The sequence below is a fragment of the Paracoccidioides lutzii genome (genome assembly GCF_000150705.2).
Source record: "Paracoccidioides lutzii Pb01 unplaced genomic scaffold supercont2.33, whole genome shotgun sequence".
Classification (NCBI taxonomy): domain Eukaryota; kingdom Fungi; phylum Ascomycota; class Eurotiomycetes; order Onygenales; family Ajellomycetaceae; genus Paracoccidioides; species Paracoccidioides lutzii.
The window spans coordinates 187,823-206,267 of record NW_015440979.1 but is presented as its reverse complement, the minus strand read 5'-3'; the positions used below and the strand labels follow the sequence as shown (position 1 = coordinate 206,267).

At 40.8% G+C, this 18,445-nt stretch overlaps 7 protein-coding genes and 1 non-coding gene across 8 annotated transcripts; 5 read left to right on the top strand and 3 right to left on the bottom strand.

Moving 5' to 3' along the window:
• Window positions 1–5,916: 5,916 nt before the first annotated feature.
• PAAG_08410 (acyl-coenzyme A:6-aminopenicillanic-acid-acyltransferase 40 kDa form) lies at window positions 5,917–7,254 on the top strand (the record flags this gene model as incomplete). The annotated part of the gene is made up of 4 exons (XM_015846502.1): window positions 5,917–5,952; window positions 6,039–6,213; window positions 6,348–6,493; window positions 6,556–7,254. The coding sequence occupies 4 exons, from the start codon at window positions 5,917–5,919 to the stop codon at window positions 7,252–7,254; spliced, it is 1,056 nt and encodes a 351-aa protein (XP_015701166.1).
• Window positions 7,255–8,131: 877 nt separating this feature from the next.
• On the bottom strand, window positions 8,132–8,476 carry PAAG_08409 (hypothetical protein; the record flags this gene model as incomplete). The annotated part of the gene is made up of 2 exons (XM_002789661.2): window positions 8,132–8,180; window positions 8,361–8,476. The coding sequence occupies 2 exons, from the start codon at window positions 8,474–8,476 to the stop codon at window positions 8,132–8,134; spliced, it is 165 nt and encodes a 54-aa protein (XP_002789707.2).
• A 180-nt stretch (window positions 8,477–8,656) lies between these two features.
• On the top strand, window positions 8,657–8,953 carry PAAG_12554 (hypothetical protein; the record flags this gene model as incomplete). Its single annotated transcript, XM_015848031.1, has 2 exons — window positions 8,657–8,777; window positions 8,841–8,953. The coding sequence occupies 2 exons, from the start codon at window positions 8,657–8,659 to the stop codon at window positions 8,951–8,953; spliced, it is 234 nt and encodes a 77-aa protein (XP_015702358.1).
• A 289-nt stretch (window positions 8,954–9,242) lies between these two features.
• On the top strand, window positions 9,243–10,396 carry PAAG_08408 (hypothetical protein; the record flags this gene model as incomplete). The annotated part of the gene is made up of 4 exons (XM_002789660.1): window positions 9,243–9,409; window positions 9,468–9,694; window positions 9,729–10,060; window positions 10,163–10,396. The coding sequence occupies 4 exons, from the start codon at window positions 9,243–9,245 to the stop codon at window positions 10,394–10,396; spliced, it is 960 nt and encodes a 319-aa protein (XP_002789706.1).
• A 636-nt stretch (window positions 10,397–11,032) lies between these two features.
• Window positions 11,033–11,104, top strand: PAAG_12553. The gene has a single exon. It is a non-coding gene; the product is annotated as a tRNA-Thr (tRNA).
• Window positions 11,105–11,873: 769 nt separating this feature from the next.
• On the bottom strand, window positions 11,874–12,971 carry PAAG_08407 (hypothetical protein; the record flags this gene model as incomplete). Its single annotated transcript, XM_002789659.2, has 2 exons — window positions 11,874–12,663; window positions 12,760–12,971. The coding sequence occupies 2 exons, from the start codon at window positions 12,969–12,971 to the stop codon at window positions 11,874–11,876; spliced, it is 1,002 nt and encodes a 333-aa protein (XP_002789705.1).
• A 2,133-nt stretch (window positions 12,972–15,104) lies between these two features.
• On the top strand, window positions 15,105–15,978 carry PAAG_08406 (hypothetical protein; the record flags this gene model as incomplete). The annotated part of the gene is made up of 4 exons (XM_015846501.1): window positions 15,105–15,268; window positions 15,341–15,407; window positions 15,472–15,633; window positions 15,706–15,978. 4 exons carry the CDS (start codon window positions 15,105–15,107, stop codon window positions 15,976–15,978), a joined length of 666 nt encoding a protein of 221 aa, XP_015701165.1.
• Window positions 15,979–16,463: 485 nt separating this feature from the next.
• Window positions 16,464–18,046, bottom strand: PAAG_08405 (cystathionine beta-lyase; the record flags this gene model as incomplete). The annotated part of the gene is made up of 3 exons (XM_002789657.2): window positions 16,464–16,538; window positions 16,652–17,695; window positions 17,822–18,046. 3 exons carry the CDS (start codon window positions 18,044–18,046, stop codon window positions 16,464–16,466), a joined length of 1,344 nt encoding a protein of 447 aa, XP_002789703.1.
• Between the last annotated feature and the right edge of the window lie 399 nt (window positions 18,047–18,445).

Below are 18,445 nucleotides of genomic sequence, written 5' to 3'. Positions count from 1 at the left end.
TGAAAATGACTGGACCACTGATTAGCTAGGCTTATACTAACTGAAAGAGATATTCAATAAGAAGACTCTACTTTATATAAGGAACTAATATCAACTATTGATTCTAAACTGACACTGAAGTTATACTTTAGCTGAATTTGATCAATTTTGTATTGAAAATCAGATTATTATCCTCTACATACTGTTACATTCCTCTCATCTTCTTTAGTCCTTAGATGTTAAATGCTTCTTTCCTCTGAAAACTATATACAGAAGACAAGTAAAGAATCAAACATAGTTTGAGATTAACTATATTGATAAAGAGGAGTTTCTAGCCATATATCTTATAGCTCAGATGCAGGCTCAGACTAAAAATAATATCAAAAGTGGCTTCAAGGTAGCTGGATTAGTCCTGTATAATTCTGAGCAGGTTATCTCATATCTTAATACAATAATGCATATCTCCACCTTCATTGAGACCTTTTACAGCTCTTAGAACTCCTGGGCCACTGCCACACCACATAATATACACCAATTAAAGCAGCAAACTGAAGAAGTTAAAGAATATATCAAGCACTATATGCAGAGCTTACTCAGTTAAACTAATTATGCTCTAAATTAGTTGATCAAAGGATGTCAAATGGCAATACACAGTGTTGCTATTCTAATAGCTGAAAACAAAGAGTTAAGAACTTAAAATACTAAATAAAAGAGAAAGTGAGAAAAAAACCATATATATATAGCTCAATAGAGTGCTTTGAGGGTTAAAAAAGGCTTGAATCACATATGAAGAGTCAATAAATAAGAGTATAAGGTGGTTGAGACTGCTGAGTTGCAATTATAAAAATATGTAGTATCATAGTGTAGTGTATGTGAGATTATTGAGCATACTGGCTGTATATACTCTAAGTGCATAGGCAATAATTTATAATATAATTTATTAGTTTTTCTTTATAGTTGAAGCTTTGAAGATATTCTCATTGTATAGCAACATGGGAAGTGGTTTACTTGCTTATATGATTCACTCACTTATTGATTATATTATCTTTATACTGCTTATCAAAGCACTTTAAAATCAGCATCTTCTAGAGAATTAGCATCATCTCAAGATTAGTACTTAGAATTAGCACAGATCAGCACTTCTCAAAAATCAATTATTTAGAATCAGCACTTTATGAAAAATCAGAATATTATATTATTAATTTTATATTTTATAAAAGAGTAAAAATAAAATTTATTATTATATATTTATATATAAATACTTTGAATTTTTAAAGTTTCTTTAATAAATTCAATGATTAACTATTATTTAATTCTATACTTATATTTTATCTATTACTTTTTTTTTTCCCTGTAGTGCTTGTTGTGTTTATATATCTACTCTATTATAATTCTAGTTATAGAGCTTCTTATATTTTATTTTAATATTTAATTTATTCATTTTAAGTGTTATTATAGTATATTCTTTTCTGAAAGAGTGATAGTTGATTAGAGATAACTTTTAAAAAGATGTTATAGAATTTCTTATAGTTCTTCAGTAGTTATTTATCAATTATCTCTTCATTCTTTAGTTCTGTATCAATAATAATTTTCTTCTTTTCTTTAATGATTTAATTTATCTTATAAAAACTTGAAATAAAGATCTTTGACTTTTTATTTTTTTTATAGTAATAGAAAATAATGTCTCTGATAAGTGTCATTCTTTCAAGACTAGAGATTAGCTCTTTTTATAAATTATATAGTTATTTGATCTCATTTCTTTCAGTAACTTCATATTTAAATTCTTTATCAATAAGTCTATTGCAATGATTAGTATTTTGTTGATACTTTAACTTCATCTCTGATTTCTTCAGAATCTTTTTTAAAATCACTATACTACATTTTTCTAATATCTCATTTATAAATATCTGTACATTTAATCAAACTAAATATTAATTCTTCATATCTAGTCATATCTATTACTTTATTAGTCAAGCTTATTCTAAAATTATATTAATACTTTTTAGATCTGTTATCAGAATTGATATATTTAGAAATCTTCTTTTATCTATTCATAAGTGTAAAAAGATGACTCTTGTAATTAAACTTTCTCTCTGATTATTGAAGCTTACAATCTGATATTTTTTTTTAAATCGTCAAAGCTTGCTTCTAATGCTTTAATATATCTCTGTGTATAATCTAAGTTAATAAAAATATAATAATTTACTCCGAAATCTATTAGTAATCTTATAGAAATAATATATTTATTAAAAGTTATCTTAATATATATATAATAAAAGAATTTTCACTTATCAGCTTATTTATATTCAAAGTCTCTATTGCAATCATCTTATCTGAGAAAACTGACTCTTTTTTTAACTTAATAATAGTAATCTTAGTATTCACTTTCTTCTATTTAATTTTTTGCTTGTATGAGTAATTTCATACTATATAATCTTTATTTCAGTAGTTAAAGTATTTTATATTCTTTTTTCAATTCTCATTTATCAGTTTATCCTCAGTTGTTTGCATTAATATGAGTGAAGTTGATTTATAATTGCTATATTTTACAGAGATATCTTCATAGTTGATTCAAATTATCAGAGTTTCTTCACAATTGAATGATCATCAGCTGTTTTAATCAGATATACTTTTTAGATAGTGAGTGATTGGAGTGCAAATTTATTGAATCTTATAAAAGATATTACAACTAATACAAATTACTACAATCATATATTAAAGATCAAAAAATAGTTTATAAAAAAAATCTACTTTATAATCTTTCTTTTGAATCTGAACTTCATCAGTCAGATGTAAAAAGTTGATCACAAAAATGTAATAGTTATTTTCATTTCTCATTATCAGCTGTTGATACTCCATCTTTATATTTTAGATTTATTAATATTTTTATATGTATATTGCAGATACTTAAAAATTTTCTTTGTAGTTTGAAACTTCTTAGAGTAATTTTCTTTTATTCTAGAAATTAAATATCTTATTGCTTCATTATCTGTTTAATTTTCTATATATATAATTTAGCTTTCTTTTGATAAAGAGTAATTGACATTAACAGTTAGCTTGTATCTTATTTATAAAAGTCAGTTTTCAAATATTAGTTCTTTCTTATTAATAAGATACTTCAGATCATCAAGCTTGACTGATCATTGCATCTGTTAAAAAATATTCATTAATTTGATTTATGAGACTAAAGAATTCACTATTTGTTGTAAAATATTTTATTTCTCTATCAAACTGTTTACTTGCTGATTAAGTTCACAGATTTGCTTTTTCTGCTTATCTTGTTTTATTCTAATCTGATTTAGAGTTTCTTTTACTTTATAAGATCAGTGATCTTTTGATACATTTGCTTTGAATTCTCTTCAATTTTTTTCAAAAATATTTTTTTTAACAAAAGCTCTTTTGATTTCATGTTTCTCTCTATCAGAGTCATCATATCTCAGTTTGATTTTCAAAAACTGTCAGACTCTCTAATTGCTGCTGACATCTTAGCAGTTTTCTCAAAAATTCAAAATAAAAGTAAACAAAAATTCTTGATTTTTCATTTAAAAAATCTGCTTTAAAAAGAGCAAGAAAGTTATTGATCTTAGTGTTATGTCAAGACTTCAACCTAGGTGCAGGTGAAACAGTTGTTCAATTGCCAGCAAGATAAACTATCTAGACAAAATATTAAAATGGTTCCTAAGAGATGAGTTCAGGGAAGGCTCTGTTTATATAGCCCTTTTCCTTAGCGCCGTTTGCTAGGCGGTTCCCACATTTACGTGTTATTCGTATGCGGGGTAATTGTGGGGTTGGTTGCTATGCCAATGCCTAGGCAGTTATGATTGCCGATCGCCTCGGCCCGTGGCCTTACGCTGTCGAGGAGGCTGGACGGAGCCCACCCGTTCTACGCCATCACAATTTTGTGATAGTTAGGTTCCAATATACTGCTGATGCAGTGTTTTCTTGTTGATTCTGAATTTCCTAGCAGTTGCAGCATATTTTGATCTTTTGCAACTTCAAATCTGCAATTGCAAGCTGAATTGAATCCTCATTGGCCATAGTGAAGCATTGTGTAATGGGGGATTGAAGCTAGTTTTGGTGAAAATCGCGGCTCGTTTAGTGATCCGGCTCATTTAGTGGTCGGTCACGTTACCCCTTTTCTGATATCACCCCCCTGGATGCCGGAGGGATTCAGCAATATCTGGTTCAAAGCTGATAACGAAACTATAACGGAAACTCGAAGCCAACTGAGATATAGAGCATCTTACTAGTACTGCTTCCGCGGTGCGTGTCACGGCAATATTTTTGAAGTCAAAATAATAATGATGATGAGTGATGATGACTAAAATATCAACCGGCGGATTGGTTCTTTTACAAACTGGGATACTTGACTCCTTCCGAACCGTAAAAGCCAAGCGGGGTAGTATGGATAAGAACATATTCACGGATATATTGGTAAAGTTCTCCCCCGGAATTCAACTGTGTTAACCCCCTCTACAGACAGTCACGGTCGGTCATATGCCAGGACCAAATGTTTTATATGAGCCTATCATCAAGGCTTTTGAAAAGACGTTTGATGGTATCAAAGATAGAATAAGCTACTGGTCTTGTTTTGCAGTTACCCACGTTGTTTTCAGCTACCCTCCGTGCATTGTTCGATTAATCAAACTCCATGTCTCTCATGACATTTTGCCGTAAAGAATCCTAACTACTCTGCCTATTTGGTTTATTTATCCGAATCTGCTTCCCTTGTTCTGCCAAACTCGGGCTCTCGGCAAGTGCCCTACCTAACCATATTTCATAGTTGTGAAGTACGGGAGCTCCATCTCTATAATGACTCTCTGGAGCGGTGGGTGTTTAGCATCGTGGATTCCCACAGTGCTGCACGGTGGAGAATGAAAAGTTGTGAGCTGCTAGAATTTTGCAGAAATCACAGAAAAGAAGCCAGAAGGAAAACTGTAATGGAGGAGTGGTCCCGACATAAGTATCCTGCTATCCAATGAGAACCATCTCGATGATCGCTTTGATCCGGTTCCACCTGCATGTGCCCTGGGTTATTGGATGTGGATACCACTCCGTTTAAATACAAGAGTGTTCTGCGGGATCAATTGTGAATACCGAAAGTGGTACCATACGCACAGCAGGATATTAAGGACCGAGAGGCGATAAACCCTCCGCACTCCCGGTTGGTATATCCTGCTTCATACTCAAAAGAACAAGATCATTTTTCCACAATTGCATAACATGAGAGCCTGCTTCCATCATTCATTCACAAACAAACCCAGCCATCCTTATATACTGTTTTCCTACACAAGGACCCAACCTGAACACAATCAACCTCTGATTACGCCATGTCATTTTCATCGTCATCATCATCAAACTTATATCTAATCCGGAAACTTTGTATTGGGGAGCTTGGGTGTGACTATCAAGTCAGCATAGCATGGTGGCTGCTGTCATTGCTTCTGTTTTGAACCAAGTGTAGTACTCCGTTCAGTTGCTGTTAATCAAGTGGCATGTCAACAAATAACTTACAACTTGCAGATCTGAGAGGGACTGACTGTAGATTTTTCTATGAAAAACTCTTCACTAATAAGCTAGCTGTAGACCTTGTTGTTGTTGTTGTTGTTGTTGTTGTTGTTGTTGTTCTTGTTCTAGTCAATGCTGTTGAAGTGATGCTTGATCTATTTTTCTTGACAAAATTCACAAAGCTCAGCTTCATCAAAATAATGTAATTGACTGCAGTCACAGTGGTATTCTTGAACCAGGCATTTATAGACAAGGGCGCTATCCTGGTGGCTAAAGTTACGGCAAACAGGCATGGGGGAACAGGTGGTCTCTATCTTATCACCCCACTCCACTCATACATATTCGCTACCCGACTGTCGCATTACATCTATATATCTTCAAACAACGCACCTTTTAATATCAGCTATTCACATTGGGCTCGTCACAAGAATGCGCCTTATATCTTATGAAGGTAGTTCCTATGAGGTATGCAACAAATGCCATTAACAACACATCTTTATGCAACCGTAAAACCGAGAGACCCTAACACGTGAATGTCTTGAACGCAACAGATAGGGCTACAACATGGTGAACAAACGCGGGAGCAGATAGGGGGAAGCCTAAGATTCTACGAGGATCTCTTTAAGAGGAAATGCTTGATTGATTGGCCGCAAGTATGCGAGGCGGCAGTAAAGTTTATGCCCTTTCTGGAGTCCTCGTTCCCGGAATTTATGCAAGAAATGCACGGTGGGTTTTCTTTCTTTCTGATAAATATATGAAACACCTTTCGTATGAAAGTAAATGGCTTCAGCGATATTTCTCCGTACATAAATTGCTTGATACTGAATGAAACTAACTGAGACAAAAAAACCAACACACAGGCGTTGCCAAAGGATCTGATATGCCTGTGGAATCCATTCTCGCCCTGAACGTGCGCACGGAAATCGCATACGGCATGTTCAACGATGGATGCACCGCTCTCTCTTGGAAATCTAAGGAGGGCAGTTTCGTTGCTCAAAATTGGGATGTGAGTTTCTTCATCTCCTCTGCAGCTCCTTAAAAGCCCCAACTTACAAACCCCTGACAAAGTGGGAGCGTGAACAATCTCCCAACCTCCTCGCCATGAACATTCGCCAAACAGCATCTACTCCGCAAAAACCAACAATCCACATGATAACTGAAGCAGGTATAATCGGCAAGATTGGCCTAAACAGTTACGGCGTAGGTGTAACCCTCAACGCCATCAAGGCACGCGGCACAAACTTCTCCAAACTGCCTACACACATCGCCCTACGCGCAGTGTTGGATAGTACTTCTCGCGACGAAGCGGTTGCCAAACTGGAAAGGCACGGCGTCGCGGCTGCTTGCCATATTATCATCGCGGATCAGACGGGCGGGGTGGGGTTAGAATGCTCGGCTAACGATATTGTAAAGTTGGATATGGGCGATGAGGATTCGCCCGGTGTCATCACGCATAGTAACCATTTCATACGCCCACACGTGGGCACGGAGGGGATTGTGTATTTGCAAGATAGCCCCCTGCGGTTGAAGAGGGTGAGGGAGTTGGTGGCGGAGAGGTTGGCTGCGGGTGTGAGTCCGAGTGTTGTGGTTCTTGAGGATGTATTGAAAGATGAACAGGGCTATCCGACTGCGATTTGCCGGGAGGTGACCGATAAGAGTTCTACGGCGACGTTGTTTAGTATTGTGATGGATTTGGTGGGGAAGACAGGGTTTGTTAAGATTGGGAGGCCGGTTAAGCCTGAGGGGGCGGTGGAATTGAGGCCGTGATATATCCTTTCTTTTCGAGAATTGTTATGAGTTATGAATTAAGTGAGTGTTCTTTTTTCTTTGGTTGATATCCATCTTGATCCTCATAACTAATGTGAAATTCCCTGCTTGCATCGAGTACATCGATAAGTGCTACCTCAACAATAGTATCTCCACACAGAATACACGTTGTAAGGAATATTTGGTTGAAAAAATTCAGCCTGTAATTTTATGACCAGTACTGTTATAATGTTTTCTGTGATTTCAAGATGTTTTATGTATTTATGTCCAGTTACTCATGGAAATATCGTGAAGGGGAAATAGAGCAGGGGCAAGGAGAGGGGGATGAGAACAAGCCAAATCTCCGCCAAAGATCTGAGAAATTGCACAACATCCAACATTTGATGTAGGATATCACACCGAAGATATATTTCCTCAACATAAAAGCAATAGGTTGAGCTCAGTAAAGGCAAGATGTGGCAGTGTGGCATTGTAAATGATCAAGCAGGATGTCAAGCGATTTTCCACAGGAGATTTGATACACTCGGGTTGCAGATGTAGTTCTTAGCAATGACAACGACCGCTTGCGAGCCCTCGAATAAACTCGTATCGGAAAAGCCATTCGTTTATTTTCTTGATATCTAGCATTGTGATGTCCGGCGGGGGCGGGCCCGGTTCTCTTTTTCCCCTTTCCCGCTTCCATTTATCAGCCAACCCCATCCCATTTTCTTTCTACACACATCTCTCTATTACTGAACACGAGTAAAAAGTCCGTTCATTCATCCAAAGAACAAGAAGAAAGAAAAGAATGTATTCAGGGATAGAACTCTAACGTATAGAATGCGACAAAAAATGTATGTCGTACAGAAAGTGGTAGATAAAAACGACAGGAAAATGTTTAATGTTTCTCTTTCTTTTCTTCGGCGTCCATGGTTTTCAAGAATTCCCTGTGTTACATTTTCAGAGGTTAGAATATCTATCATTTTAATATCTCCGCGGTTTCTGATACGAAGGCAAGCGGGGTGTTTGTCTGGAAGGGGGAAAAAAAAGAAAAAAATAGAGCAACGTTGAGTTGGGGTGTATATGTACGCATATACTTATACATATACTTAGAAGTGCACACGTACTGGATAAACTGTTCCTCATCCTTGCTGCTAGCCTTAATTGGTGGTCCCTTTTGCTTGTCTGCCTTGGATGGCATGGCGAGATAGCTGGCGAGGAATGTAGTCCCGAGGGTAGCCATGGCGAGCTGTGATGATTATCAAGTCAGTCCGATGTTCCGAATTGAAGTGTAACTCATATATCCCATTTCTGTTGTGGCTGTTCCAAGTAACACATATGCAGCCAGATCCGGAGGTATGGATCATTACATATGAATTGATATTGAATAGGTTGGAAGGGTTAAAGAGTGGAGACTTACGACATGGGAGCCGACTTTGCGGCCGGCAACTTGGTAGTAGACAACCATTATGAGAACGTGAGATCGGCCACTATTCGATTCGGGAGTGGGGAGTGCAATTGGTGTTTGAGGGGCTTAATCCAAGGTATGTATCGATGTTAATCCAATTGATCAATGTTAACCAACTTGACCGGATGTTTTGTTTTAGGAGGCTCAAGTCCGATGTCCGTTTTCAGGTCACTTGACACGACACTTACTCCTTTTACAGTTAGCGGAGAACCAGAAACAGAAATCGCCGATCACCGAAGAGCAGATACGTAGGTACCAAATATTGCCGCACTGAGATAGAACTTGGTTCTCTCCATGGGGAAGGAAATATATGGTACTCATTCCTTAGGTACCAGTGTTATGCCAACCTCCGCAAGTATCTCAACCACTCCTCTTCCTGTTTTTATGTCTCTACTTGATGGAAGTAAATATCAACTGTTATTTATTCAATTCTTGGGCTATGCGATATCAAGCGTAAGCAGAGCTGCAAATATTTAGTACTACCAGCATCGGCAAAAGGACTACACAGAGCATTTTCAGCATTACATCATAGAACTGTATCATGGCTTGGGGCATCAGCAAAAAGCCCCAAACTGATGATAATGGCGATAACCCTTCGCACAAACAGTCACCCGAAGGCCTTTCTCCCCCTCATCTAAAACTAAACCGGGAGCTGCAGAAGCTTGTGAACCGCGAAGAAGAGCTGCTGGATAAGGTCTATGATGGCTAGTATGGATATGCGATAGTGCTACAAGAGAGCCTACCTAACACCTGGCCTCCCATCTAGCGCCGCCGATTCCACTGATACTAAATACCGATATGCCGCATATACCAACCGTATCCGCACCATCCTACTCTCCGCCCATCGTTATGTAGCTTATACATCCGACATTGGCGAATCCTTCCGTCCAGTTGCTCACCCTTGGCTCGTGCGCTTTGCATACGGCATCTCCTGGGCTTATATTTTAGGAGACGTCGCCAATGAAGGATACAAAGCCTATCTGCGGAACAGACGTGTGCTAGCTCCGGCATGTAACGCATATCACAGTGCGACCGAGGCCGTGGCCTGAGGATCTAGCAATCGACGCCGTCGCTGGACGCAAGCTAGAACACCAGCAGGAGGCTACCCTCACCTCCACTGCGTCAAAGGCGCACCCCATGCCTTGGCCAGATCCAGAGGGGGATATCCTTGTGCCCTGGCTGACGACAAAGATACCCCTTTCTGAAGAGTATCGCGCTGTTATGGCGGAGCGCGCCGTTTTTCAAGTCATAGCTAGTATGGGGTTGCCCGCTTTAACGATACATTCTGTGGTGAAGTACTCTGGACGCGCTTTGAAGGGTGCGAAGATCACTTTGGTACGGACATGGGTGCCAATCGGGGTAGGTTTATGTCCTACGTAGATGGCTCGTAGTGATAAAACTGAAATGAGCTGTCGAAATGAGATCCCGGCCTTGACAGTTGCTGAGTGATACTAAATATAGCTTGGTCTCGCGGTCGTCCCTTTCCTCCCCTACATGTTTGATAAACCGGTCGAACACGGGGTTCAGGGGGCATTCCGGAGTGCGTTCCGTGTCATTGAAGGAGAAAAGGCTGTATCACAGCCTGCGGAAGAGAGCCAGACATCTTCAGCGATCCTCTCTAATTTAAAGCGGTACCAAGAGCAGAAGAAACACCAAAACGAGCCCAAGAAACCAGAAATGGAAAAGGGCGATTGAGTGAGTGAGCTAGGTTGACTGGAAACACTGAAGTGTGGGTTTAAGGATACTCTCCCCTCAATGGCTTGATTGTAATTTTGGTTTTGAATCCCCCCTCCCTTTTGTGTAACGTTTTTGGCATTATCTCTCATTTATTTGGTGTCCTTTTACTCCAGTCTTATATTATTACACTTTGACTCTACAGATCCAGGTTGTGGATAATTTTCCGTTGGCCTTCTTTCTCAACACAAATCATGGATGGGAACAAAACTAACACACACCACATCATTAACTTGCATTCCATACATACATTCATATATGTCATGATGGATAAAGGGAGATTTTCAACCAACAAGGAGGTGAAGCGGCATGCATCTCCCCTCTCTTTGCACTAGAGAGGATAGGAGGCTTTCCTTCCCCTTTTTCGAACTTGGTCCATATAAATGTGGGACGGTCAAAAGTGCACCAAAAATAATATTGAGAAAATTTATAAATACACTAATATATATATAATTGATGAATAACTTGAAATGTATTCTATTCATGGATGATGTTATTTAAACCGGCCGTGTCCGAATTGGGTTGTTGGGGATAATCAGTACAATGATTCAGTTGACAATAATAGACGTTATACCTTCTGACCTACGCAGCATATATGCCCGCGTGGCTTAGTGGTAAAGCGTATCACTAGTAATGATAAGATCCTCAGTTCGATTCTGAGTGTGGGCAAATTTCAAGTATTTTTCTTTTTTTGATCTTTTTATTTGTTTCTTTCTTAAATAACTTGAGTTTCCTCTCACTTGCTGGGGAACATCTATTTTCTCCAAAGATGAGAGCCTCTTGCATTTCATCTCATGTACTGCAACTTACTATGCAGAGTAAGGAAAGCTTGTTGCTGTGATTCTTTGAGTGTCAGTCCAAATGTTTCTAAAACAGATACTATCCTTCTGAGTACTAATAGAAGCCAAAGTTATGCATTCCTTCAAATGTTCACAGAAATAATTGTCAAGAACGAAAAAGTTAAGAATAGGGGAACCAAAACATTAACTCCCGAACTGCCTAAGAAAAGAAAGATAAAACAGCAAGAATGAGACAACAACCCTGTCTTTCCAGGTATATACAAACCATCTTGTTTTATCATTTCCCGACAAAGTCCAATGACAAGACAAAACTCTAGTTAGTAAAGCCGCTAGTGCAGAAAGATATGTCCCATAAATTTGTACTAAAGAAGGAAAAATGCACTGATTGGGTATTACTTCATACAAAAGAGTTGAGGAAAGGGGGCTTCTCGTTGATTTCAATGCATGAAAAGTTGAGGGTTCGAAACAGTTTTACAAATGGAGAAGGGATGGAGGCAATATCCTTGGTGTATAGAGCGAGAATCAGGCAGGCAGGTCGTTAAGTAGTCCTAATTTTGGTAGATTGTGCGTTGTTCAGATTCAGAGCTTCCGTTCCTGATTTAATTATTTTTGAGAACCTTTTATATCCCGGCACTCTTTCACGCTAAGGATTTCATTAACGACGCTCTGAATTTCGTATTAGCCACACCTCCAAAGCCATAAGCGGGAACAATTCTTCCGACTCGAGCGATACAGCTTGGAGCCCAATCTCTCTTGACCCGACCCCATCTATCAGCTGCAAGTAGTCCACCTTCGGGTTGACGATTGTATAGATCCAGGCCTAGTAAATGAAGAGGGGTGCTGAATAGCTGGACGGACGCTGGAATGGAAAACTGTGCTAGCGTTGTCTTGGAGGATGGAGTGGAAGCGAGGATATCGGGGATATGAGGTGAGAGGAGCGTTGGGAGGTTGAAGGAAGCGAATATAGTCATGCTGTCGCGGAGACAGAAGAGGGCGAATGAGCGTTTCGGGATTGGCAGAGATTCAGGCACATTGGATGGGGAAGAGTAGCAGCAGACGGGGTTTCGGTTTGGCTGGGGCATTCCTGACTGAGATGCTGGGGGTGATTTATCCACTGGGGGAGAGCCCTGTGCACCAAATATCCGCGCAAATCGGGCATCCTTGTAAACACATATTGACATATTGACAGCAGCAGTGGCAATGAATTTAACCGGGCCCGCGCATACGTTGCTGAATGCACGGTCATTTATCGTCGACGTCACGGTGTCAATGACATTGGCGGTTAAGTAGGTGGAGCCGTACAGAGTGTAGATAAGCAGGAAAGGGGTCGAGATAAAGAAACTATGGGGCCTTTTGACCAGCGCCACAAGTGATGATTTAAGACTTTGCAAGATTGAAATTCCTTTCGCAGCTTTCTCTATAATAGATCTGTAAAGATTGATTAAAAAAGAAGTCAGTTTTTGCAAGTTTAAAGGAATTGCGCCAATGTAATCTCAGGGAAATAACACAGAGTTATCCACTAACTTGTCAATAATAATTATCAGCGGACATATCAACGAAGCTGCTCCAGCTGCGCTGGCCGCATCTACTGCCAATCTCGAACCTAAGCTGTCTGTATTCCATTTTCTTGTGGACAACGAACTCGATTTCGCGCAATCGCTGGGCTGCAGTGTTTGAATTGTTGGCGCGGAAACCCGCTGGGATTGTAACTGGGACGTCGACTCCTCACGACTCATTTTCGCGCGAACATGCTCTAGGAACAATTCGCATGGACGCGGCGAATGAATCCAAAGAGGGAAAGAAAGAGGAAAACTACTAATATACTAGACAAATACACAACAGGAGGACACTGTGGCTATGGAGAAAAGAATGCAATTAGTCGATATCAAACGAATGAGGATCTAAAAGTAAACATTCATAAGAGGCGCATGACAAGCAAACCAGATCAATCACCAGATCAATCAAAAGAAAGACACAAGGCTGCAATTGAAATACGCCGCATCCTCTCTCCAATTGGCTCTGTCCATGTCATTGTTGTATTATTGTCGTTTTTTTGAATTCGGAGAATTTCTGATGATGTCAAGTTGGCCCCTTGGAATCTCGAGGCTGAACTTTGGACTATTCCCGATTTCGGGCCGAGAGCCAATCAGGACGCCGACGGCAACTCTTCTTGTGTTGGGCATTGTCATTCTGAGCCAACAGAATATAACCTCACTTCTTACGCAGGGGTTCAACAGCAACAACAACAACAACAACAACAACAACATTGACAATCCTTTTGGTATTAACTGAATAGCAGACAGAGAGATTTGACTGTGATTGATTGACACTAGGAGCTTCTGTCCTATCTCTACCACCACCATTATAGTCAATATGCGGAGAAAAGTTCTCCAGCTCCTGGAACAGCTTTAGCCGCCGCTTCTGGGATCAGCATGGGTCGGAGACGAAGAAAACGCCTGTCCGACTCTTGAGGGCCTTGAATAATACAGCGGAAGACTGACAGAATTGCAGTCAATTCTCCATACTCTTCTCATTATCTCCGTTAAATTTATATGGACTTCAATGATGTGTGATGACAAGCGTCCGTCCTTAGGACTAATTCACCCGCTCGTCTTGAGGTTCGCTGTCTCGTGTACTGAACCAATCCTGCTTACAAGACCAAGAACGCATAATCTTCAAAAGGTGGGAATATCATATAGTGGGATATCCTGATTTCTGTTCTTTTTACTACGACTCCTCCTATTTAATGAACTCTCTTTGAAAACCAAGGCTTAAGAAACAGTCGCTGTCAGAACGGTGATTTTATTTCCATCGAAAAAAAAAAATAAAATAAAATAAAAAACAAATGGATCCCACTCCTCCCTGAATCGAAAAGGGCAGTAGACTTCTCTGCGAAATTTATCAAAATCACTTATTGACTGCCAACCCAAGATTGGAGGTTCCCAGATTCCTCTTTAAACCCACCAACCTCCCCGCTGCCCCACGTTTTCCCCACAGACAAACAATGTCAAATTTCATTTTTACCGAGGGTAAATGCTTGCTGGGGAGTTTCACATGCCTGAGCTGTTCGCTTTGGCACCACCAGAAGCATGCTTTTTCTTTCGGGCAATGCTATCTGATCTATCAATGACACCTGTCACAACCAGGAATGGGGAGCAATCATTTTACTGGCCAGCCCCTACAATAACTTTGAGCATCCTTGCGAAGTTTTAAAATCCTTTGGAAATTCTTGAAAGGTGATATGGACGCCTGCTGGAGTTGGAGCCGTTGGGTTAACTGTGTACAACAGCTTGCTTTCGTCAAGGATGATCTTATCTTATCGCATAGATCTACCGTGTTTACCTCCAGTGAAGGAGTGATTCATTATAACATGGCACTTGTCCACTTCTTCTAGCTGCGTTTTACCAGGATCTCTTTAGTTCATTGTTTGCATTTCTTCCCACCACCAGCCTCTTGACCATCGATCAATTCCTAATGGCTTAGCCCGAGATATCTCTTGCTGTATAGAGTGAGGAAATGAGGGTCGAGCATGCAGATGAAAACGCCACGGTTGATTCGTCTTCTTCGGACGGTCATGAAGTGCCGAGGCTGTTACAGGAGAGGTAGACCATGATTCATACAATCAAGAAGACACCATACGGATCTTGAGAAAAATCGAGTATCGACTTTCCCCCTTGCTGGCCGTGCTATATCTCTTGTCATTTTATTGATAGAAGCAACAGTGAGTGATAAATTAGTCTGGTTGCTTTCGTACATGTGTTTATGAGGGACATCTACTCACGATCATATTTAATCATGTTTGTGTAACTGCCCATGGGCAATTCGATGTTAATTTCACAGTCACAGTCGGAAATGCCAAAATCGCGGGCATGAACGACGATCTCCAGCTTCGGGGCATGCAATACAATATCGCCTTGACGGTTTTCTTTGTTCCATACGCGCTATTCGCAGTACCAAGCAACATTGTACTGAAGATTTTACGTCCGTCAAAATGGATATCGGTGATGTTACTTTGCCGAGGAACAGTAATAATGTCAGTTCAAAGAAAAAGGAAAGTTACTATTAGATGAACTTTTATATGGCTTACTCGAGATATCGTCGTTAGTTTGATGGATATTGTTGCAAATTATCCAGGGCTCGTTATCGCCAGGTTCTTCCTCGGTGTTACAGAAGTATGTTTCAACCCAAACTCACCAGACGCCAGCTCAACGAAATGTTACTAATAGGAAATTCTAGTCCGGATTCTTCCCAACAGCTATCTTTCTCCTAACCCTCTGGTATCGAAGATATGAGGTCCAATCTCGTATGGCCGTCTTCTATGCTTCAGCATCCCTCTCTGGCGCATTATCAGGATTGTTGGCGTTTGGGATACAGAAAATGGATGGAGCGGGCAATTTGGTAGGGTGGCGATGGTATTTACGCATGAACCATCAGATATCTAAAGCTACTTCTAACGCTATCAATGTCTAGGATTTTATTCTAGAGGACCGTGTCCCAGTCGCATGCTTCTTTGTGGTGTGGTTCATCCTTCCTGATAGCCTCGAACTGGCCAGGTTCCTCACTTCATCTGAGCGGCATTCATCACAGCCAGGTTGTCAGCTGACACAGGCTCAGAGCAAGGAAAGGTTTACTAACTCCGACAGCATCAAATGGCATTATATTCTGGCCGCTTTCAAATATTGGAAAATTTGGACTGCTGTGGTTATGTACTGGGGTAATTCGATTGGCGTATACGTCCGTTAGGTATGCGGTGTGAAAGGGAAGTGTGTATGTAAATGGCCAGCGTCTATTTTTTTTTTTTTTTTTTATGAGTTTAATGACAGGGACAGAGTAAAGGGGAGGATTCTGTACTTGGTACGCCGGGAGATACTTTACTGGCATATTTTTCGAGTTTCTTTAATACATCTACGGGTTGGATGGACTAGGGAACATGAAATATAACTAAGTGATATGTGATATGTGATATGTCATCAAGAATTCCTTCCAATACATTTTGTATTTTGTCTCATTCAAAACATGTATACAAGGAGATTTGTTCCTGCTTTATTACCATAATAACAAAATAATAACGCCGGGACCTGTCGTCGGGTGTATATATACAATTATTGTCGGGGTTCATAAGTGAAAATCATTAACTCCAAATCCGAGAGAAAAAGTTGAAGTTGGCTTGTTTGGGAAAAGGAGACGGGGGAGGAGGGGGCATGGTCCATCGTAAATGAAAACCTATCTCAGGATTGGGCTGGGGGTTGACTTATGGCTTGGAAATCGTCTAAAGTTAGATTTACGGCACTAGCTTGAACAAGCTATTCCAATTGAATGAGGTTGATGTTAGTACGCCATTTTCCACAAAATATTGAAATTAAGAAGTAGAAACGAATGAAAGAGGAAAGGAGCGAATAAAATAAAATAAACGTACCGCCCGTCTCAGATCATCAATCAGGTCATCCACATCCTCGATCCCCACACACAACCGGATCAGATCCTCTGGCATATCCCTCTCCTTCCTCGTCTTCGCATCGATGCTCGCATGGCTCATACGACACGGCATACTAATAAGACTATTCACACATCCAAAGCTGACACTGATCGCCCACAACTTGGCACTCTCCACAATCCGCTCACTGATCGTAACATCACCTGTCTCAAAGGAGAGCACAGCCCCCGATCCCCGGGCCATGGAGTGATGAAGTCCGTATTGTGGATGCGATTTGAGGCCCGGGTATCTGACACGGAAACCGTGTTCTTCGAGAAACTCCGCGATGCGCTGCGCGTTGGATTGTTGTTGTTCCATGCGGACTTTGAGTGTTTTGACGCCACGGAGGAGCAGCCAGGAGTCAAAGGGAGATAAGCCGCAGCCAGAACTGTTGATGGGATAGTATAGTTTTTCGCCTAGGGATATGTCGTTGACGGCAATTACGCCAGCCATCAAGTCGTGGTGACCTGACAGGTACTTTGTTCCGCTCTCGTAGACAATGTCGGCACCCAGATTGAGTGGGTTGAGAAGGAGTGGGGAGAGCATGGTGTTATCGACTGCGACGAGAGCGTTGGGGTTTGCTTCGTGTGCCAATGCTGCGACTCGAGGGATATCGACAATCTTGATCAGCGGATTTGTAGGCGTCTCCAGTAATACTAGCTTTGTTGCTGCTGACAAGACTTCCGCCACCTTCTCTGGTCGGGTGGTGTCGACGTGGTGGACGATGATGCCGCCATGCGTGGAGAGGTATTTCAGGAGCCGATTTGTGCCACCGTATAAATCGTCACCGGTAATGACTTCGTCACCAGGCGTGAGAAGGCGAGTGATCACATCCAACGCTGCCATGCCGGAGGATACCGCCAGGGCTCGTTCGGCGGACATGATCTTGGCCAAGTGTCGTTCTAGGTGCGTTCGAGTGGGGTTTCCGGATCGTGTGTAGTCGTATTCTCCACCGCCAGAGCCAGAAGTTTGTTTGAAGGTTGCGCTCTAACGGATATAAAATATGTAAGTTGCGGCAATATTTAGATTGTAACATAGGGACCCCCCACCACGAAAACAGCAACAATCTGGTCATAACAAAAAGACAGACACAACATGTTCTGCATCTCTTACCTGATAGATGGGCATGCTGCTCGAATTGAACTGGTCATTGCCTTCTGTATATACTAGCTCCGTCGCCAGCGCATATCGCCTACAGGCATGCGGGCTGGAGGGCGCTGGAGATGGGGGTAGATTGTGCCCCACGACATCGATACGGGACATGGTCTTTCTCGGGATGATTTTAGCCTTGTCCGACGAGCTGTCGGTGTGGGAATATGAATTGTCAGCCCCAGCCATTGTTGGATATGGGTGTGGTTGAAAGGTAGATAAGGGGAAATGACGTGAAACGGGGTGAAAGTAAATGGTTCGAAGAGGTAGCTGAGGGAGTGGAGAGCTATCTATGCCAACTCCTGGTCAATTGCAATGGGCATGTATGTTAGGTTAATATCTCAAGAGTCAATCAAGTAGGGTTGGAAGAGAACTTTGGCATCAGTGGACAGGAGATATTGAACATTGAACATTTGTTGTATGTTGAATGCTTGAATGTTGAAGGTTTTATGTATGAGACTGGGCGGTGAGTAAGTAATCGCGTCAGTTGCCGAAGTCGGAGAGCCTAAACAAGGAAGAGAAAAACATTTCAACAGCTAATTAATCATGCCGCTGCGCAACCCACACCTCATGTGGGTGCACCACACC